Source organism: Anthonomus grandis, chromosome 10, assembly GCF_022605725.1.
Source record: "Anthonomus grandis grandis chromosome 10, icAntGran1.3, whole genome shotgun sequence".
In the NCBI taxonomy this organism is placed as follows: Eukaryota; Metazoa; Arthropoda; class Insecta; order Coleoptera; family Curculionidae; genus Anthonomus; species Anthonomus grandis.
The window spans coordinates 17,821,229-17,845,670 of NC_065555.1; the positions used below are offsets into that span (position 1 = coordinate 17,821,229).

The 24,442-nt window shown below is 31.2% G+C and overlaps 1 protein-coding gene across 2 annotated transcripts in view; it reads right to left on the reverse strand.

Moving 5' to 3' along the window:
- Nucleotides 1–1,079: 1,079 nt before the first annotated feature.
- Nucleotides 1,080–24,442, reverse strand: part of LOC126741530 (unextended protein) — a 175,530-nt gene continuing 152,167 nt past the window's right edge. For both annotated transcript variants that reach the window (XM_050447982.1, XM_050447983.1), the window contains one exon: nt 1,080–17,792. In XM_050447982.1, the coding sequence (XP_050303939.1) occupies nt 17,613–17,792 (180 nt within the window). In that variant the 3' untranslated portion in view covers nt 1,080–17,612. The remainder of the gene's footprint in view (nt 17,793–24,442) is intronic.

Here is a 24,442-nt window from a genome sequence, read left to right on the forward strand (position 1 = left end):
AATAAGTTCCAAGGTAAGAAATTCTTAAGGACTTTCAAGTTTCGCAAAAGAAATGGATAATAAGAGATTGCGTCATAAAATAAATCAACTCTCTAATTGATTATTAGTGGGTATTGGTAGAGAAGTATTTGATGACGAACAAATAAGATGTTCTCCTTGCACAGTTAAATGTCTATACTTTCAAAAACTTAAAAAAAAAATTCAGGGATTGAAGGGACACAAAGTCAATGGTCTCAAATTATGTTTATTTAAAAAAATATATTACACGTGTTTCGCCCTAAGGCATCGTCAGATCTAAAAGAAAAAAGAAAGCAACCCTAGTAAAAAAACAACAAGGCATAGGCATAAATTACAATCTTGAGATATGACTTATCCGGTAAAGTATAACCGGTAAAGCTATTGGATTAACACCATAAACATTTAAGTTACAGTCAATAATAAATAACCTTGTTTATTTATTCTCATTTAATGTCATAATTATATTTCTCAAGAAGTCATGCTTGCATGAATTTTTCAATCCATTGTACATGATTCGAATATCATTAAGAAAATTATAGAACTCATTCCCAAAATAACATTTTCCAAGGTAATGCAAGTACCTCATATTTTTGGAAGAAGTTCGTATGCTTTTTGTTATCCAATATTTATTAGGCTTTAAGTAAAGGAAATTTTGAAAATACCGCCGCGTGTTCTGATAGAGAAGCGTTGAAAACATTAGATGAAACACCCCTAAAGTTTGAACACATATAATCCAGTGTTGTAGCACCATTATCTGTAATTCGCGTGCGCTAATTTGTGGGCTAATTTATATGCATACTTAGATAAAACTTAATTTTAACTTAAAGAAATATTCAGGTTGAAGACGCTTAACGTAAAAGAGATACAGTGGAAGTTTGTATCCTGTTAATGACTCTGTCGTCACCAGAGATCTTTTACCGAGAAAATTATGATATAAACAAATAATATCAATCGCAAGTAATTTTTTAATACTCTATACATAAATATTATGGAAATTACCATTAAAGTACTCATTTGATATAATCGTAATAGCGTCCTTATATAACAATTAAACAACAAAAAAGTTTAAATATCTTTTAATATCGATCTTTAAGGCAATTACAAGAAAATAAAAAAGCACCATGTCATCTTTCACATATATGGATATCTAAGCAAATTGTATCTTTGATACTATCAACTAAAGTAAGTAAACAAATAAACAATATATTGCCATATAAAAATAATTCGGGCGTATTAAAAATAAACCTTATATTTTCGCATTTTAATGAGGAGTAGTGCTTTTAGAAAGCACATATTATTACATCGATTGATTAAAATAAAATTAAGCAAACAAAAACACTATATTTAACTGTAACATATTTACATGAATAAAATCGAGGATATCACGCATGCAAAAACACTTTAAAGCGTTAGCAGCACCTAAGTGCCCAAGTATTAGAGGAGTTTTTTTATATAAAAATCATGAAGGAACTCTGTCTCTAATTTGTCGTTTGGCACCATAAAACCTCTATATAAGATTAGGATCCACTGTATCTGTAAGAAGGAGTTTGAAGAGAAACTTTAAAGTGCATACTACACTTATTAGTCATAAGATTTAAAAAAACCTCATTAAATACTATCGTCTAAACATTTAATACATTACAGCTAAAGGTCCGAGGCCTTATCAAGTTTTGATTGGTGAAAAACTACAATAAAGAGGTACACAACTATGAAAACATTTTAATATAAGTACAATAAGTACAAACTACATTATTCTGTCTAGCATATGCAGTATGTAGTACGAACTACGATATATCTAAAAAAATTGTAGAGGTTAAGTTGCACTGGTTTAGGAAGGCTTATTTATTATGTTTCTTCGGCACAAAAATTTACTTATAACCTACATATATATATAATATAATAAGACTGTTGTGCAAGTGGTGAAGTGTTTTTTGGAAGTGCTTTGTGGTGTCTTTAAATGATCAATTATAACCTCGAGCTTGAATATTGGTTTGGTGAAAAAGTCTAATTTATTGGGATTAATAAGAAATTTGTCCTTACTAGTAATTAAGTATTGCCAATCGAGTTAAGATCGTATATTTCATCCTTGCCTAAATATCACAACTTATTTATAACTTTTAATTATCGAAAAGGATTAACATTTTTTCTTTAAATTGAAATACAACTGATGAACGACTTCAGTGTGTAAAATTGGCATCATTTATAATGAAGATGAATCCAGAAGAGGGGCTGTTAAATATTTTTGTGGTCAGGACAGGAGATCATAATAAAATAACCTTAATTTACCAAAGATCCAAGTTAGGTCGCTTGGAAATTGGGTTTTAATTATTTTGGATACAAAATTGAAAGAATTGCGTTTTTTTTTGGGAGAGAAATTAAATGTTTTTAGGCATATCGATACCTGAATAGAACAGTGAGATAAATCCTAATTAACTGTTTTTGAGATAAATACACCATACTAAAGCTAAGGCCAAGCTTAACACATTGCAACACTAAGATATCTCGACAAAAATATATAAAATATAAAAAAAAACAAACTTCACTGTTGCTTTTTATTTTATTTGGGCTTGAGTTTAATGCAATACTGGGTTTTTAACAATATCTTAGGGTTGCTTTAATATTCCTTCAATCACGTACATGCAACACTGAGATAAATGTAAATATCTCACTGTTGCAATAAGGCGGGAAACATTTTGTATAAATGAACGTCGTATATTTATCTAATTTAATTTTGGTTTTCTAACCTAACAATTCTGTTTTTGTAAAATTTATCAGAATTTTGTGTTGTTGAATGTTGTGTGAAGGTTTAGGCTTGAATATAAAGAAGGAATTATGAGTTCAAGAGGAAAACGACTGTGTGCTTTGGCTCTTAATGAAGCACAACCAGGTTTTCCTAGTAAAACCTCATTACAGGTTGATTTCCAAGTACAAGAGAATAAAACAGAGTCTATAAACCCCAAATTTTTGTTGGGTAGGTACATTGTAGGTAATTTTTTTAGGTACCTTATTCCTAACAACTGTTTTAATTTTCCACAAAATTTAAAGTCAAAAGCTTTTACACTTATTACTTTAAGGTGTATTTTTGCAGTAGGTATAATTTTTAAAGTTGGTATTATTAAAATTAAATAATTTATTCTTCTCTTTTTGTATCTATAGAACAATCAGCGCAAAATATTCCAATAATAGAAGAGATTGACCTATCAATAAATAGACACTCTTATTTAGCAAGACCAGTTCATGATTGCATTATTATTGATACAAAAGACATTGAGGATAGCATTTTTTCTGGTGTGTTTGTTAATATTTACATGTTACTTTCTGATTAGAATGTAATAGTGATAGTATTTAATATTTAAGTACTATTTACAATTCTTGCATCTTAAAAATTTTTTAATGTTTTCAGCTAAAAACCCACAAATTTTAATCCAGGATGATGACATTTTTCCAAGAATTACATTAAATAAAGAGCAAGTTGAAATTGACTTAGAAAATAGTAGAGATTCTTTACATGGTAAGTTTATTGGAATATAATATTAAATAAATAATAATTATTAATTTTCATTTAGTTTAAAAAAAATACGATTTTTTTTAATAACAAAGTTATAAATAGTATTATTCTAGGTAGCTTTTTGGTGTGCAGGTTGTTGAACAATTATGTTTTTTTAAGCCTCAGAAAAAGTTCCACAAAATTTTCACGGTGAATACGATGAGGTTTTGACGTCAGATGTACAGCAAGTCATTGAACCAGAATTAGGCTATGGAACTTTGCAAGAATTCGAGAATAATGTGGATATGGCAGTCATTACGGATGATACTATTTTATCAGGTGTGTACGTTTTTGTGTGTTGTTTTATTTATAATCCTGTTTACTAATTATTTTTTTAAATACCTATGCATTGCATCTAAAAATTTTAAAAGCTGTGTCTAGTAACTTCTGTGTAAAGTCAATAATAAATATTCTGTATTTTTAGATGTAAACGAACAAAAGACTTTAATGAGAAAAGAACAGGTTTCACCTTTGCAAGAAATTCAAAATAAAATGGGATAAGATTTAGGAAATGAAGAAGAATCTTCCAATGATGAGGATCCCAGTTTTAACCCTAATGATGGGGAAGTAGAAGGTAGCAGCAGTGATGGTAGAGATAATAATGAAGAACTTATGAATACAAAAAAGAAAACAAGAAAACGTCTTAGAAAAGAAAATTTGTGGGCAAGAAATGTTAAAAAACAAAAAATAAACTCTGGTCAGGAATATACGTCGCGACTTGATAAGATCCATAGACCAAAAAGAATTAAGCCACCCTGTAATGAAAATTGTTTGTACAAATGTGCTACACACGTTTCTAAAGAAAATAGAATATCTATTTTTCAACAATTTTATAAGCTAGCTGATAAAACAAGACAGCGTGAATACCTATTAAAGTGTATGAAAACAATTACGCCAAAGAAGGTAGCACAAAACCCCGACAACCGTAAACATAGAAAAATAAACCATGCGTACTATTTTGAAGTCAATTGCAAAAATGTAAGAGTCTGTAAATGTTTTTTTATGGCAACATTAGATATTTCTAATAATACCATTAGTACTGTGATAAAAAAGGCACCAAATGGGTTTTTAGAAAATGATATGAAAGGAACCAGAGAAAGTGGTAATAAAACTCCCATTAACCTAATTAACGATGTTGAGGACCACATTAATAGCTTTCCTAGAGTGGAATCCCACTATTGCCGAGCTAGAACTGAAAAAGAGTACATAGATGGTTCACTATCTATCTCTTCAATGTACAAATTTTTATAAAGAAAGATGTGAACAAGATCAGAAACCTTATGTGCAAGAACCAGTGTATAGGAAGGTATTTAACACCAAATTTAATATTTCATTTTTCCAACCAAAAAAGGATCAATGCTCATTTTGTGTAATATTTGAAAAGTACAGTTCAGAAACTGAAAGGGCGCTGAAGCAGAATGAATATGATTTACACAAAGAAAATGTGCGTAACTCGCGATTGGAAAAAGAAAAAGATAAAAACCTATTTAAGCTTGAAAATGATATAGTTTTGGCTACCTTCGATTTACAAGCAGTAATGCCACTTTCAAATGGAAATATTTCAACGTTTTTTTATAAAAGTAAATTAAACGCATATAATTTTATTGTTTTTAATATTAAAAGTAAAGAGGGTATTTGCTATTTATGGAATAAAAGTGTGGCCAAAAGAGGAGCGATTGAAATAGCAACTGGAGTCTATAACTTTTTAAAAGAATATTGCCAGGGTAAAAAAAGAAGTGATTTTTTATAGCGATAATTGGATTGCTCAAAACAAAAATAAGTTTTTGTTTTGTATGTATTTACATGCTTTAAAATCATTACATATACAAACAAAAACACATAAATATCTTATTGTTGGTCACGCTGAAAACGAAGGTGACTGTGTTCATGCTTGCATTGAACGAGAAAAAAATAGAGTTTTAAAGCAAGGACCTATTTTTGTTCCATCAGAGTTAGCCATGATAATACGATGTGCAAAAAAATGCTCCTATGTATATTGTAAAAGAAATGGAGACGAAGGACTTTATAGACTGGAAAAAGTTATGGGACGAAACGGGTAAAAATGTTAATATCAATAATGACGGAGATAAATGTATATGGCAGCATGTGAAGATGATTCAAGTAAATGTTAGTGAGCCAGACCTCATTTAATATAAGATGTCCTATGTAGAACAAGAGTTTACAAAATCAGTTAACGTCAAATTCCGGATGAGAGGTGGCAGAAGAGCCTGCGAGGCCTTACAATTAACACCTGCGTGAAACGAACCACCCTCAATACCTGCGAATAAATTAAGAGACCTACTTTCTTTGTGTGAAAGTGGAAGCTATTCCTCAAAGATATCACCAATTTTTTTTAAATCTAAAGGGATATGAAAACTCCAAGGTGACAGAAGACAACGAAGATGGCACCTTAGAATAAAAATGTTAAAATAATCTAGCACTTTTCTCATTTTGATATTTTGTTTTGATGTTTTTTGTTAATAAAAAAATATAAATCATTTCCCCTTTAAGTATGGTCTTACATTATTATTTAATGCTTTTTTTAATGGGATAACCTAAAATTAAACAATAGTATTTAATGCAACTGTAAGATATCCCATATTATGCAATTATAAAATGAAAAGGACTTAAAAGCAATACTGAGATAACTCATTTTTTCTTTAATATCTTTAAAAATAAGTATCCTAAACAATTTTAGCCATGTTTAATAAAAATTTATTGTTTTTCTCTATGTAAAATCACGTGGTTAAACAAAAATTCACTTCAAAAATATTTAATTACCACCATACAAAATCAGATTGCCATTATCTCAAAACAGTTAATTAGGATTTATCTCACTGTTGTATTCAGGTATCGATATTAAGAAGCTTCATTATCGCATAAAAAGAAGACGATAAGTTTCTGTCAAGGGTTGATAGAGACTTTGTTTTATTTTCTGTGCATAATTAATATGTGTGTGGGATTATGCACCTAAAACGCTTATGCTTACTATTCACCCAGTATATGGGATTCAGTATAAAATTAGGTCTGTAAAAGAGTATAACATACTACAACAAAATAATTATTTAATAATTTTTTGAAGAAACAATAAATCCGTTCGTGTGAAAAGTGCGTCCAGCATAAATAATTTAAATTATTAATTAAAAGTTTGTGCAATTTATTATTATTTTGACCAGACGAAAATTTGTTTGATACAGACATTTAAAACAGACGAAATACATAATTTAAAAACATCAAATATTCCAATGAATTTTGATGTAACTTTCATATTATGGCAAAAAAATGGACGTGTATTATTAAGACATGTGGGTTCATCTCCAATATAAAGAATTTTATTGATTTAATGTAAATTATTTCATTTGGTATTTTTTCATAAAATGTAAGTAAAATTTTTCTTATTTAGACGAAATTTATAAAACGTTCCTGCTTACATTATTTTAACGTGGAACAAACAACAACTTAAGAAGGATTTCGTTTTAATTATTAGGGACTTGATCGAGTTTCATATTCAGAGCAACATTTTAACATATATTTAAACATCTCACCAAAATTTCTTCTAAATATGATCTACACGATAATTTTTCCTTTTTAAAATTCGTTATAATTATTTTTTAAATTTATCACCTAAGTAGTACCTTGTAACAACAATTACCTAAATATTTTAAAATCGTGGACTAAATTTAAACATTCCCAAACTTTATTGCTCGTTGTAGTTTAGTACAGATACCTAAAAAAATAACCATTTCCGTTTAGTACGTATTACAAAGGAAAAACATGGTGTATATGGTATAAAATAAACAGCAATGACGTATATATATCTAGTGTAAAAAGTACCAAATTTCCAATTTAAAAACCGGGCAGTTCTTATTCCTACTAATTAACGATATATTTTTTTTAATATAGGTGTAACTAATGTGAAAACAACATTTATACATTTAGAATAAAAGCGCAACAAGTACCGCGCCATCATAACTTATGCATAAAATATATGCATCTTTTATTATATAACATATATTTAAGTAATTTAATTTATAAAGGGCTTTCTGTATGTATGAGGGTTAAATACGGGTAGAAAAGTCAAATTTTAATGTTTTTTTTTTGGTTGGACGACTGTCCTCTAAAGTTGTTCATTGTTTTATGAAATGCCCTTTTTAAATTTGTGAAAAAAGGTTTACGATTTCAAAGCTTAAGATGTATTTTCGAAGGTAAAAACCAGACGAATTGCAAAGGAAAATCAAAACTAAAATTGCATGTTTTTCTGGATATCTCTTGCATTTTTTAGATTTCTAACTGCAAAAATGATTTTTTTTTGTGTTTTTCATAATGATTTCGATATAGCTTATATTTTCATTTTTTATTAAAATTTGAATATTACTTTAAAAAAAATTATTTTAGAGTTTTTTGTACGGAGTAGCCCAAATTCCCAGTGTCAAAGACACAAGGTGGGTTATTTAATGGAAAATTGACGTTAATTCATACTTTGCCATAGTAGGAAATCCATGTTGAAAAATTGGGTATTTTGTAGTGTATATTAAACAAAGAACGACCAGACTTTTGGGCTTATTTTGACCTTTATTCCGGGCATTTTAAGTCATTTCTTGTATCACACTTCTGGAATATAATTCGTAATAAAGTGTTTTAATAGGGAATGGATATGGACAAATGCTACAATTCTGCTTTTAGGTTCATGCAACTAACGAGCTGAAGTCCTCTTTTATGAAAAATAAAATTTAAAATATTTTAAAAGTCAGTTAAGGTATAGGCTGTTATATTTAAAATATATTTAAATTTGCACGTATAAGGTAGTGTTTTCTGTTACTGATCCAAACCTGTCAGAGCGTTTGATTTCTTGGGTTCGGAAATTAATAAATAAAAGTCCAAATTTATGCAAATTGGTCGACGTTTCGACAAATATAATGCCTTCTTCAGGGAACAATTTTTGTCCATCGTTTTATTTCCAAAATTTTGAATTTGCCTTAAAGAAGCCAATATATTTGGTGAAACCTGCACTTTTATTTATTTATTGATCCCTGAACTAAACCAATGAAGCATTCCGATAAAACAGATTTAAGGTGATTCATTTAAATTACGAAGTTACTTGAGGAAGTAGATTAAGTTGAAATTTACTGCCAATAAAAGTGGAAATGCTAAAAGTAATAAAATATTTTAAACGTGTCCCCACTGCCATAATTTTCAATATTTTCTCATTCATAATTTAGCAACGGAAATTATGTCAACCATGACATCCATTGGCCTTTTTTTATATCTATTCACATCAAAAAATTCCCAGGATCTAGAAAAACTCAGTACAGCAAGGACAGGCAGTACAAGAAATATGCTGCAAGAAAACTGAAAAATGAAGATATAAAATAAAATACAAAGCAAGAAGAAAATCTCAGCACTGATATACAAATAGGTAATACAGAACAAGAAGAGTAAAGTCAAGCTGATTAAATTTCCGACATGGTTTACAAACACCTTACAAAAAGATAGACAACAAAAAACAAATGGAATAGTCAAAGATAAATGGCTGATAGAGAGATGCACATATCTAATGTCGGATCTGTGGATGATAATTGAGTAAATCTGATATTGGCAGAAGAAGGTTGAAGAGACACTTGGATCAAAGACGAAAAAGAAAATTTTAAAGATGACACATATTTATACTTAAGCAGTCTCAATAATATCCTTATTTACAGTATTTTTTCAATTTCAAAAAAACAAACAATTGAAATATTATTCTGATGAGCCATTTACATGACACGACTATACAGCTTCATTTTTAGTTGATGTAAGTACTCAGAACGGTCCATTTGATGTTCAGCTTCTATTTAGAAGGTTTGATATATAGTCGTTTGCTTTTTCGATTATCGGAAATTGGATACAGTTAAATATGACAAACTCATAAACACTCTAAAAAAAGTGGACTTAGACAATAGAGAACTAAGAATCAATCATCATATATACCATAATCAAACTGCAATTAAATAAGAAAATCAATTATTGACAGAGGTTATACAACGATGCTTTCTATCTGGAATATTATCTGAGCATATATTTTCTCAAGCCTTAGATGCTAAGATGAAGTCGAATTGAACATAAAAGCTTGCAAACAATATATATATTAGATATTTGCAGAGACTGTGAACTAGATCATAATATAAGGAAAATCAAATATGATTATTAGCATCCAGCATTAAATACCCAACTTTTGATCATCAATATTAAGTTCTCAATTTAATGGAGAAGAATACCCATAATAGGGATTAGGTTATTAGGGTCGTATCATAAAGAATGGACAAAGATAGGGTTTACTTCTGATAACCAGGTAGATGAAGAATTTACTGGCTACTGCAGAAAATGGTTTAACACATGTACCACTAGATTATTTCGCATAGTTATCATCGCAGAGAAATTAACCATGTTTTTTTCTTAGTAAGAAAAGAGCTCAACTGCCTGGAAAGAATAACAAACAATGTTAATTACTTTTGTATTTCTTACATACTGCTTATATCTTTTTGGTGTATAGCGTGCTATTTTCTAACTTAACTATTCATGTTCCAACTTATTACTTTCGATATCCCAATGATGTGGCTCGGATTTGGGCTACCCTGTACTACTAAATAATCTCAATTACATACTCTTTTTAGATGATATATGTAGAGTAGAAATTAATATGTAACCCAATAACATAAAAAATTATTTTTAAAAACACACACAAAATAAATACACTTCCTCTCAATTAACGAATGTTATTATATTAAAAAGAACCTCGTAATACGATCAATCTGGCAAGGTTGAAAAATCCATTTGGCTTTTGTTTTTTATTTGTCGACTTAAAAACAAAAATGTATTTTTTTTCCTTTTTCTTAATTTTCTTGAATAAAAAGAGTTCTCCTAAAAACGGCATTACATAATATTTTCTTTAAAAATTAAAACTTAAAAACAAACTAAGCATTTGCTGAGAGCAAAAGGTATAGTATTTAGCGGGATGACTAAAAAGCTTGTAATTTTTGTTTTTTGCGATGCAGAACAGGATTTTGATAATTATTTTTTAATTAAAACAGGCAATAAAAATGTATAAACAATTTAATAGTTTAAATGCATTTAACTCAAAAAGTATTGGTCGTATCCAAAAAATGCTGTCAGTGAAAAATTGCCAAAACAAGATCTTATACCGAAATTTGCAACGGATTTCAAGTTAGAAGCGCTTGAATGAAATAAATAAGAAATAACTGCATAATGGCCAGTTCTACACAGTATGAGTGTAATGTTCTTATGTAGTATAATTCTATTTCTACTATTTTATTTAAATCGCAATTAGTAAAATAAATGTTTTTAATGTGTTTCATCCTTGTTTAACTGGTCAAAAATACTAGAGTATATATAGAGTATATACTAGAGTATACCATAGAGAAAGAAATAGTTTGAGATAGGACACCGATGTTCGAAAGTCAGTCGCTTCTAAAATATAGGGTGTTAAAATTAAAAAAATAATAACCCTCTGCATTAACTGTTTTTTTGAAAAAAGTTTTTTTTTGAAACTATTTTATTAATTTTTAACACAGAAGAACCATTGAATTTTTGCGCTCCAACGCACCGTTTTCATGTAACAAAATAAAATCCATACAAGGATCGTTTACTTAAAAAAAACTTTAAAAAATATTTGAAACATTACACATAAAGAAATTATTTTCGAATAATTTTATATATAAACGTTTTTTGTGCCTCAGAAACTTTTTGAGTTAGATTTTGTCATTCAAGGTCCAGAAATCACCAAATTTGAAGATTTTAAAACAAAATTGTAATTTAATGTATTTTATTACTTGCTGGACAATTTGAGGGTAGAAACCTCACTCTGACCTAGTTACGTCCATTTTTGGTTGATCCACTTCTTTCTTCTAATTTTTTAATTAATTTTTCAATTTTTTTTGTTGAAAATATTTCTATGAAATGTTCATATATACACTTCGTGTACCTCGAAATGTCGATTGCCATCAAATTTTGGTCATAATTTGAGAACCATTGGCAATCTTTTCATAATTGTTTCACGACAAAATAGTGGAATTCTTGAGAATGATTTTGAGTGTAAAAACGGTACTCTGAATTCAAGATTTGAATAGAAAGGGCATTTTTGGCTGGACCTCTTTTTTTGGCAATTTTTTTACCAATTTCTCATTTTTTGCAAATATTTCTATGAAACAATTCGAATATTTTTAAAAGAATTACAAATAAAAAAAAAATCCAATTATTTTCGAACAATTTTATATATTAACCTTTTTTTGTGCCTCAGAAACTTTTTGAGTTAGAGGCGATTTTGTCATCCAAGGTCCAAGAACTATCAAATTTCAATAATTTCAAACTACTATCTTTTAACGGTGATAGCTTGAGAACTACTAGAAATACTTTTATAATTTTGTCACGAGAAAATAGTGGGATTTCTGAGTATGAATTTGAGAGTGTAAATACGTTTTTGAATTAATCGTTTGGTTTTTGTACCTTAAGTTTGGTGGTTAGGGTCATTTTGGTTGAAGCACTTTTATGACGATTTAAAAAAAGCTATAATTTAATAATTTGTTTTTTTTTTGGAAAACTAGTGATACTACCTTAATAAAATCAACTACATTTAATGATAGATAAACTATTCTTAAAATCATATTTAAGGTCCCAAAGTGTTTATCCAATAATTGGTAAAATATTTAAGGATGAGAGCTTAATTAAGCACCGAACTTTCTTCACACATTTTCTTCACAAATACGTAATATAAAGTAAAGAACATCCTGTTTTGTCAAATTTTTTTTTTAAAAAGTCCAAGATCCACTTTATCGGTGCGAGATTAAGATAACGTTTTATGTTTTCCTTTATTTAAAAAAAAAAGTTTGTAAGTGCTCCTCCAGTTGCGGAGAGAAGTTTGGTTTCCACACTATGGCTGTCCAACGCATTTCGCTTGAGCTGTAAGGGGTTTCCTAGACCAGCCCTACAACAACAGATGGATTGGTAGAAATGAGTCCTTTGGCCAGCAAGATGACCTGATGTAACACCTCTAGACTTTTTTGTCTGGGGCGCCATGGAACAACTGATATACGCGATCCCTGTGCCCACCAGAGAAGACCTAGTTGCTAGAGTTGTGGTGGTGGCAAGTATTAGTAAATTGTTTATTTAAATTATTTATTGATTTATCATAACTTCTCCCTGTATCAAAAAAAGGTTTTAAAGGTCGCTCATATAAGTTTTATTTTTTCACGAAAACGGTGCAAATCGAATGCGGTCCGAAGAGCAAAATTTCATAGCTATTTGCGGTAACTTTGCATCCCTGTAAAAATGTATTCTGGAAAATGTAATTAATGGAATCGAAGCAATTTTCTTTTATAACGGTAAATCGCAATATTTTACTTCTTAAAATGGAAAAAATGGGGATAGGAGGTACCGTTCTAAGTTGGTTTAAATCTTATTTGCATAAAAGGAAGCAAGTGGTGAAAATAAATGATCTGTTGCTGAAGATATTAATCATGGTATTCCCCAAGGTACTGTGTTGGGTCCAATTCTGTTCCTTATGTATATTAATGATATTGTCAAAGTAATTAGTAAAAGTAACTCAGCATTATTTGCAGATGACACTATGTTGTATGTTGTGGGAAAGAATATTGAAAAGATGCAAGAAGATCTAAACTTTAATTTGGATAATATATACAACTGGCTGTGTGATAATTACTTGAATATTAATGCAGCTAAAACAAAATTTTGTCTGTTTGGGAGTAAAACTAGGAAGTAAATTGGGATGTAATAAAAGTAAAGGTAAATAATGAAACAATATCCTATCAGAAAGAAATAAACATTTGGGTGTTGTTTTGGATCCACATTTAAATTTTAATTCTCATATTGACAGCATAACGCAAAATGTAAAAAAAAAAAAATTATCGTGAATTGGCAGAAACTTCTCTTTACAAACAAAATTGCTAGTTTATAATAGTATTATTTTGCCGCACTTGGATTTTTGTTTTACACTTTTGTTTGGTATTCTGGATTACAGGGTCAATAGACTACAAATCATACAGAACAGAGCCATGAGAATAATACTAAAATGTAATAGATATACACCGATAGGTAATATGTTAAATGTACTAAATATCTTATCGGTAAAACAAAAAATATTATTTACTACCTGTAGGTTTATTTTTAAATTAAAAAATAAATTGCTACCAAACTATATTTGTGAAAAGATTACAGTCTTTAGTGCTTAGTTAACTATGCTACCAGACAACAGGAGGATTTTGTATTGATGGGTAGACATGCTTCAAATATAATTACATAACACTTTTCTACACAAAGGTCTTACAAATTTTAATGAATTACCAATTAATATAAAGAACTGTAAAAGCTTAATTATATTTAGAAAAATATTAAAAAGATGACATATGACATATATACATATGTAGGGGAAATAGGGGCAAGACGGGATCATGAGGTAAGATGGAGTACCCTGATTACATCAAAACCTGAAAGTGTGTGAACACCTTTATTGCCTAGAGTCACATGTCCCGACAATACCCGCGCAGCGAGCTCAATGCATCCGAGACATTCGTTCGGTGCGCGTCTGCTCGAGTTACAGCCAATTTACCATTTTTACAAAAAGAAAATACCTTTCGAAAAACACGTGCTTTGGGGCAAGATAGGATACCCTATTTGAGGCAAGATGGGGTATCCAATACCCATATCTATGAAAAATTCAACGGAAAAATTGATTAGTTAAATATTGGTCAATTAAAATATTATTTTATTTGCAGCAGAATGGTTCGCAATTATAAAAAGAAAACAACGAGAGGAGAGTGGTCCAAGGAAAGCATGAAAAAAACGATTGAAAAAGTTTTGACGAAAGAAATGGGTTATCGTAAAGCTGCGTCGCAATACTCTGTGCCACAAACAACGTTGGCGAGACATGTCAACGCTATTAAAACCAAAGGTGAAATGAAATTGGATCTACCTTTAGGGCTAATTACAACTGTTGTAATTAGCCCTAAAGGTTGTGTAACTACAATAACAAAATGGAAGCAAGATTATTTGGACTTAGCATAATGGAACTGAGAAGTTTAGCATACCAACTGGCCGTCAAAAATGGCAAGAAACATAGATTTAATGAAACAGCCAAACTCGCAGGTGTTGACTGGGTTCAAGGATTTTTAAAACGTCACAGTGATTTATCTATAAAAAAGCCTGAGGCAACCTCAGCTGCTAGGGCTATGGGCTTTAATAAAATTTCCGTCGCAAAATTTTATAAGCTTTTGGGTGATGTTTTAGATAACTATAAACTAGGACCAGATAGGATTTATAACTGTGATGAAACGGTCGAGTCTCTTCGGTTTCAAATACAAAGTCAAAGATAATTCCATGCAAGGGTAAGAAGCTCGAAGTTGGGTCGCTATCCTCAGCTGAACGAGGACAAACAGTTACTGCAAGATTTGTGTAAGCGCAGCAGGGAATTATATGCCCCCGATGCTAATCTTTCCTCGGAAACGGATGAAAGCCGAATTAATAAATAACTCGGCACCAGGAACAACTTTTCATTGCAATGCCAGTGGATGGATGACAACAGACATATTTGTCTCATGGTTCAAAGCTTTCGTCCAATTCAGTGGAGCAACTAAAGACAACCCGGTGCTACTTTTACTCGACGACCACTCTACGCACACAAAGAACATCAAAATTATAGACGTTGCTAGAGAAAACGGTGTGATTATAGTCTGCTTCCCACCTCACTGCACTCATCGGCTTCAGCTGTTGCATGTTTCTTTTATGAAGCTTTTGAGTGTATATTATGACCAAGCTGCAACAGCATGGCTTAGATCCAATCCAGGTAGAGTTATTAGCATGTTCCAAATTAGCGAAATTTTTGGTAAAGCTTTCATACAAGCTGCCACTATGTCTACAGCGATTAACGGATTTCGGAAATGCGGCATATGGCCATTCAACTCTGAGAACTTTACAGATGCCAATTTTCTTGCTGCAGAAACAACAAACATAAGCCTAACGGAAGATGAGCAAGTTCCTCAATCACAAGCAAATGCAAATAAAGATGGTCTTCCCTCTATCATCCATGAAAAAAATCAGTCAAACTTAACTAGGAATGTAATTCCGGTTGCTATTCCTAGTAATCACTCAACAATAGGTTTTAGTGATGATGTTCAGCCATCTACCAGCTATCAGGCCCATACACACATTTCCCGGCTACCAAAGCTCAGATGATGAAGATAATTGCCCTTTGAGTAAGCTTGCCACATTATCTACCACATAGTCTGTTACATAAAACCCCAGAGGCAAGTGGGTCGCCACCTAAAAGAGTTTGCTCAAATTCTACAGAAAATGTTTGCCGTGACTTAAATACCAGCTTTGAAAACTGTACTCCAGCTCAGATAATGCCTGTTCCTACTGTAGAAATAAAAGCCAGAAAAAATAATTGCCGTCGAGGCAAGACGGCCATCCTTACGTCAACGCCGTATAAAAGAGAAGTTGAAGATCTAAAAACTTCTAGTTCCGAAGGAAAAAAAAAAGCAAAAAGTGGTTAAAAAGAAAACACAGGTCAAAAATAAAACTGAAGGAACAAATGGTGCTTCAGAGAATACAGCCGAAGACGACATCGAATGTTTATACTGTGGTGATAGGTATGTGGGGTCCACTGAAGGATAGATAGCTTGTCAAATATGTCAAAAGTGCTCCCACAATTCTTGCGCCGGAGTAGAAAAAGATGACTGTTTAGATATCTGCCATATATGTGATGTTTGTAAATAAACTCGTTACCCCCATCTTACCCCGAGGGCTGTCCCATGTTGCCCCGTGCCCGGGGTAAGATGGGATTTTTCCTTTGCAAAGAAAATTCCAGGACAGTTATGGATGTTAATGAAAGAGATTTTAGAATAAACGTTATTTTTTTATTGTAATGTAACATTTTTATTGATATAAATGCTTAGCGTCCCCGTCTTTGCCCATGTTCCCCTAAGTGTTTTATATTTTAATTGTTTTTCTTTGTGCTTTTATTTTTACACTTTTTTAACACACTAGTTTTAGGTGTTATATTGTTAATTGTGAGTTTGTAGTTTCACGAATCTTGCCTTGTTATTATATTTGTTCCTGTAGCAAATATGCTAAATAAACAAATTATTATTATTATTATTGAAATAAAACCAAGAACAAAATAAGTCATTTTTGCATGCCTCAGTTGTGCCAATCGCGGTCAATACAACGATATGTCCGAAGACTTCTTACCACCTTTCTTTTGGCAAATTTTACGAGCAACATTTTTTAATAACAAATATTTTCGATACGACCAATAATTTTCAAGTTATTTGCATTTAAACAATTAATTTGCTTATAACTTTTTGTTGTCTGTTAGTCAGCAGATTAAAAGATAATTACAAAAATCGTGTTCAGCATCGCAAACAATATAAAATAAGATGCTTTTTAACCATCCCGCTAAATTTGCACCTTTTGCTCTCAGCGAACGGACTATAAAATCTACCGTCTAGTAAAATTGTTTTATCGGTTACATGTTTTGTCCGTATAAAGGCATCATCAGACTTCACGAGAACTTCTACGAAAAACCAAATTAAAAAAAAACTAAAATCAGTCAGAAGAGCGTCAAAAAATGACTCAAAAACAAAAACAAACAAAGATGTAAGCATTTTAAATATACAGTCTTTAATTTTGTTATGACAAGAAGTTTTTTGTAGGTGTGTCAGTTTTTCCTCTTCTAACGGTTTTTAAGTAACTGATGATGCCTTTATATAGGGGGAATAGGTAACCCATAAAATTTCTAGATAGTAGATTTTGAGTTTTAATTTTTCAAGAATCATACAGTCAATATCTCCAATGAAACCAAACAAAGACTTTTAAAAATTTCCAATGCCATATTGACCCTACCATTGGAGAATTAAAATGTGTATAATAACAAGTAAAAGACGATGATCCCTCATTACATACAGCTAGCACTTTACACTTTTACACCTTAAGTACAGTTGGGTAGGTCCGCCTGCTCCGAGGGGACCGTCTCCTTATGTTATGACTTTTTGGGCAAGAGGGACATTTCTTCTCCTTTACTGTCCATCGTGTGATGGTCGTCGTCCACTGGGCTGCTTTTAAGAGAACCGTTTACGTCGCCCCCTTTCACGGTCAGCCGGTTCGGCGGGCTCGCGTTACTCAAGTGTCCCGGACTTTTCGGACTCAATTGTAACTGCAACTTTAATTGAAAAAAATGTTTATTAAAGAATGTTCAGTAATTAAATAAAAATAAGATAATTAAGGGAATATAGGTATAAATAGAATATAAAGGGATTTTTGGTGACCGCAGATTGTATTAAGTTCTTCTGTATTGTCTAGATGTCTTCTAAAATGTCCTTAGATGGTCAAAACTTATATTTTGCCGATGTTTTAATTTCTATAAGATTATTCTCAGGGCTCTACAAAGCGCTTTAATGAAAAATATGATATGGCCAGTACATAGAAATAAAGACTAACTGCCATTTTTCTTGCACAATATGACATCAGTTGAAATGTTGGTAGATTCAACATTGAGAGAATAAGTCACAAGTGGAAATGAGACTAACACAGCGTCTCAGCGGAAGGTGCAAGTAAGAAATTCATTTTATTCTATTGGATAACAGCATTTTATTTCGACCTATAAGTCCAACAATGCAGAGAAACTGCGTTTTTGTTATTGGACATTGGCTTCTATACAGGGTGTCCATTTAATATCGCGGTGCTCGATTGCGGCTAAACCTTGAAACGGAAGAAATCTTTAATATAGCTACTTTTTAAAATTTGTTTGGTTGATACAGGGTGTCCCAAAAAAGCATGGTACATAATATGATTTTTTTTTAAATAGAACTACCTATATTTTTTTTTCGAAATGGGAGACCCATTTGACCTCTCCTTAACCCTAAAACAGTTTTAACCTAAAATGCGACGTTGCCTAGTTATTAAGAATTTAAAGAATCTTTCTTAAAAATCACTTTTTACTTAAATATTAATATTAACCACAAAATTAAAAGAACGATATGAACGTACTGGAAGCGTAGAGTACAAAAAGAAAACTAGAACGAAAACAGTTTTAAATAAAGAAAACCAATTGGTAATCACCATGTCGGTCGTTGCAACACCGGAAATGAGTTCTTTACTTACAACTTAGTGAGAACTTAGAAATATCGAAATCGTCCGTGAAAAAATGTTGCAAGAAAAACAAATATAATTCCTATCATGCGCAGTTACATCAAGAACTTGCCAAAAATGATTTTGAAAAAAGAATAACTTTTTGTCAATGGGCACAAAATCAAGCAGCAGAAAACAAGAGTTTTTTAAATGTGTGCCTTTTAATGATGAATGTACGTTCCATTGAATTAATTCTGTGAACGGACATAACTTTCCTTTTTACGACACAGAAAAGCCCCATCGAGTTTTTATCAATAATTTTCAACACAAATGAAGCATCAATGTTTGGGGTGCAATAGTACATGATTTTGTTATTGGGCCGTACTTTTTTGAAAATCGTGTAACAGGAGAAGTTTTTCTAAATTTCTTAGGAGATTTTCCGCGCTTTCTGACTTTGTAAGGCATCGGATGTGGCTACAGTTGAATAGTGCACCAGATCACTTCAATGCAAATATTAGGGAACATATCATACACCAATTTGGTAATAGATGAATTGAAAGGCTAGGTTAGTTATTAAAATTAACTATTGTATACATATTTATTAAACTTGGATAGGTCCCACTGGGTGGCCTCCTAGGTCACCAGAATTAACGCTTCTGAATTTTTTCTTATGGGGAAGTGTGGGAATCTACTAGGGAAGATATGGTGGAGCACGTCTATTAGACGTATTATGTCTTCCACGCTTCGTGTAGTTAGAAGATCTTTCGCACGTACGGCTGATTTGTGTTTGGAGCAAAACGGTAGATATTTTGAGTAATTTTTATGATAGAACTTATTTATAATGTTTCTAATTAATGTTGTTCATGTTTTTGGTGAATGCTTGATGTAATTGAACTTGATGGGAGTGATATTTATTTTTCTTGTGGCATTTTCCTACGGAAGATTTCTGTATTTGTAAGTTCGTGTTTGTTTTACTCTAATTTTCGGATTTTCTACAACCCATTTGGTAAATGCCAATTTGATTTCTTCATTTAAAACTGTTTCTGTTCTAGTTTGCCATGTTTTCGATAAGCAGGTTTTCCGAATGCAGGGATATAATATAATATACAATGATGGCAACTTTAAGTGTTATGGAGTGATTACATATATTGTTTTTATTTTATTGTTTATATATTGTTTTTATTAAAGAGACAATAACACATAAACATTCTTTTGTATTCATTGGTCAAGTTAAATCGGTGGAACTAGAAATAGATAGATAACTTTATTGGGAAAACTATTACTAACTTGCATATATAAGTCCGCAAGTATAAATAAGGAGCAATTCAATAATGATTCTGTTCATTACCTTGAAATAGAAAAAACATAAGAAACCATATAATTACTGGTGGTATAAATATGGATTTACTATCCCCAAAGCCAGAACATGAAGAGTACAAAAATATATTCTGCTCTTATCATTTTACTTCTTATATTAATAAAGTAACAAGACCACAATCCAATACATGTCTTGACCATTTTTTAGTTAAAATCGGCAAAAAAAATGAAAAAAAGCAATTGTCATTTATTATGAACTATAACATTACAGATTACCCGATTATCCTAAATCTTCCTCTGAATGAGAAAATTAATATTGAAAATCATAAGATGCAAACGAGAATGTAAATAAATTATAACAAATTAAAAAATGAATTAGAGATGGAAAACTAGCAGTCAACAATATATCTCGCAGATAATGTAGAAACGTCAATAAATAATTTCATACATATTTTAAAGACTAAAATTACCAAGCACACCAAAATAATTAAAATTAGTAATAGAAAGAATGGGAAAAATAAATGGATAACGAAGGGTGTATTAAAAAAAATACAAATCAAAGAAAAGCTCTATGGCATTGTGTTAATAATATTTGTTATAATAAAAAATCGAATCGAAAAAAATAAGGACAACAAATGGTGAGATCTTGGAAAATAAAGAAATTATAGCAAATCATTTTAATAAGTATTTTAGTGAAATTAAAAAAATGTTGGCAGGTGAAATAAAGGGAGTACCAAAAACAAGTTTACCAAGCAACGAACACATTTGTGAACATACAATTTTTCTAAGGCAAACGACCGCTACAGAAGTCATACAAACCATCGCCAGTCTCAAAAAGGGAAAAGCGCCTGGTATTGGTGAAATTAAGGTCGAAATTCTAAAAGAAATTCGAAATGAGATAGCATATCCCCTAGCCTACATAATAAACAATTCTTTCGAGTCTGGTATATTTCCCCAAAAATTGGCGTAATTACTACTACTTAAAAATGGGTCGGAAGAACACGTTAATAACTATAGACCCATCGCGTTACTTTCGAATATCGCAAAAATATATGAAAAAATCTTAAAGAGACGGTTAATATCTTTCTTAGCAAAATACTCTGTTCTTTCAAATAAGCAGTTCGAATTTCGAGAAAAAGTATCAACGGAAAATGCTATTGTCCAATTGAACCTATATGACAACTTGGATAAATCAAAGCCATCACTGTGTATATTTGCTGATCTCTCAAAGGCATTCGATACTGTTGACCACGATGTTTTGTTGAGGAGACTTTATTCTTATGGCATTAGGGGTATGGCTTATAAACTAATTAAAAGCTACTTAAGAAATAGAAAGCAACTTCTCAAAATAAATGATGTTAAAAGTACCTTAAAAAAAATAACTTGCGGAGTACTTCAAGGCACTGTACTGGACCTTTATTGTTTATTCTATATGTCAACGACTTACTTAAAATGAGTACTTTGGGACAAATAATAAGCTACGCAGATGATACTGCCATTTTTTACTCTGGTGATTCATGGCAATCTGTAAAAGTTAAAGCTGAGAAAGATTTTACAAACATTGTGAATTGGCTTCAAATAAACAAACTGAATTTAAATATATCAAAAACAAAATACTTTTTTTACATATAGGTTGCGATGTTTACGTCCGAGTAGAAGCACATTTTCAGCTCCGCATACTTTTGCTATATATGTAGAACATACTCACTAATAATTAGTAATTTTATTATAAGTTGGTGAAGTAGTGTGTTAACCATGATCTGAGTAAGTCGTTTTGAACATAATTGGTTTGGTCTTTATAATCTGACTAATTAAAGTACCAATCATTTGAGATTTGACTGCTGGTAATATTAGAGAGTACTTGTATTGTGGGAGGTGGTACTACAACCCGTAACGGAAGCGCTAATCGCCTGGAAGAAGATCAAATCGAAAAACTGATCTCCAAGGTTTGTGCTAGTTTTTTGAAAAAAATTGAAGAAAAATTTGATACTAAAATTGGAGCCTTGGAGACTAAGTTAAACAGGCTCTGTGATGCGATTAAGAAGATGGAAGATTCGGTAACAAACAACAGTAAAGAAATCGATAACGTCAAAACTCGTTTGGATGATCTGGAGCAAGCTTCAAAACGAAATTCCCTAAGAATTTGCGGCTTTAGAGAGTTGGCGAATGAAGACCTGGGTGTTGATCTATCGAAATTCTTTCAAGAAAATTTAGGCGTCTCATGTAGCATTGATGATTTCAATTATGTCTTTCGTCTTCCTAAAGGCAACGATGATCACCCTTCCCCAATTATAGCCGGTTTTATTAGCAATATTAAAAGGAACCAGATTTGTATGCAGAAGAAAATGCTGAAAAATCATCCCGTATCCTTGTTTGAAGATGTAACGTCTCGTAGATACCATTTGCTTCTGGAAGCTAAACGAAAATATGGTCACAATAACGTCTGGTCCACATCTGGTAAGATATTTCGCTGGAACCCGGCAACTTCACAAAAAATATGTATTAATAAAATTGACGATGTAAAATAAGGTTATCGTTAGAATAGTTACGGTATATCTCTATATATAAAACTACTTGGCTTTTCAAACTTAAAGAATGTATATAATTTAGTTTTTTTCGCAAAGTTGTTTTTTTTTTTATTAGGTGATTTTTGTATTTATTTACAAGATATACATATTATATGGATTGTTCGGTTTTTTTTTTAAAGAATACTATATTATTACATATATAGCATATTGGTTATTTTACTGTATCGTAGTTGGCGGAGAAAACTTTTTGACAGCTTTTACGAGTTTGTGGAGGCCGAGGAATATGATATAATTGGACTATCCGAAACTTGGTTAAACGATTCGATTAAAAACGGTGGTATTAATCTTGCTAATTACAATATTATTCGTAAAGATAGAAATGGACGTGGCGGTGGTGTCGCTTTTTATATACGTAGTTCTTTAAAATTTGAAGTTTTAGACGCCCCACCACAAATTAGTGCTTTAGAGCAAATATGGTTCCGCGCAAAAATTAATGGCAAAGTTATAATCTTTGGTTCACTTTACCGACCACCATCTATTAATCTTGGTTCTTGTTTGGACGATTTGGAAAATTCTATAGTTAGTTTTTTAACTCATTCTGATAATGTAGTTTTTGGGGGAGATTTGAATGTACATATGTTGGATACTGGCAGCCCTGGGTATATTTGTGTTAACAGTCTTTTAAATAAATATAATTTAACCCAAGTGGTTCAGTCTCCAACTCGAATTTTAAACATTGGAGCCAAGTTAATTGATGTTCTTGTTACTTCGGCTCCTGGCTTAATCACGGATGTGCAGGTTATTAATATGGATGACATATCCGATCATTGTTTAGTATTAAGTAAGTTGAACCTTGAAAAAACCCGTACACTAAAGTCTTTACGTACTTACAGGGACTATTCAAATTTTGTTTTCGTAGATTTTCTTAATGACATTTTAAAAATTAACTGGCAAAATATATTTAACTTTACTGATATTGATGAAATGGTAACTTTTTTCCAAAAAAACGTAATTGATGTATTTGATATTCATGCGCCCTTTAAAACCTCCAAGTTCACTAAAAGAAAAGCTCCATGGATTACTGACAATATACGATTTATGATGAAACTTAGACAAAAAGCCCTCACGAAGTATAAAAAACTAAAAACTGATGCTGCGCTTAATGAATACAAACAAATTAGGAATTTTGTAACGGGTGCAGTACGTAGCGAAAAGAAAGCCTACTTGAATGAACAATTTAAATCTAACCCTACTTGTTTTTGGAAAACATTGAATTCTCTTAACATAACATCTAAAGTTTCTCCTTCCATAATTATTAGCGATTCTCGAAACGCACCTGATGGACTTAATTCTTTTTTTATTAATAGCATTCCCAAGGTAAATACGGTATGCACTAATAATGGCCTTAAAACTAAGTATACCAATAAAGTACACCCTAATGTTAAGAAACTATTTCAATTTAAAGAAGTTTCTGAAAAGCAAGTTGAAAAAATAATTTGTAGTATAAAAACTACTGCAACTGGTTCTGATGGCATGGGCATTAAAATGATTTCACTTTTAGTTCCTTATTTAACACCCTATATAACTTTTATAATTAATAAAGCACTTGTATTATCAAAATTTCCATCTGAATGGAAGAATGCTGATTTACTGCCCATCCCAAAAAATAATACCCCTACGGAATTTTCTCATTATCGACCTATAAGTATATTGCCAACCCTTTCTAAAATATTGGAAAAGGCCATGTATATGCAATTAAATGATTTTTTTAGACTTAATTCCATAATTCCTAGTACTCAGTCAGGGTTTCGATCACAGCATGGTACCATGACAGCACTATTGCATGTATGTGATAATATTTTTAGTGCTTTGGATAATAGAGAGGTTACTGCATTAG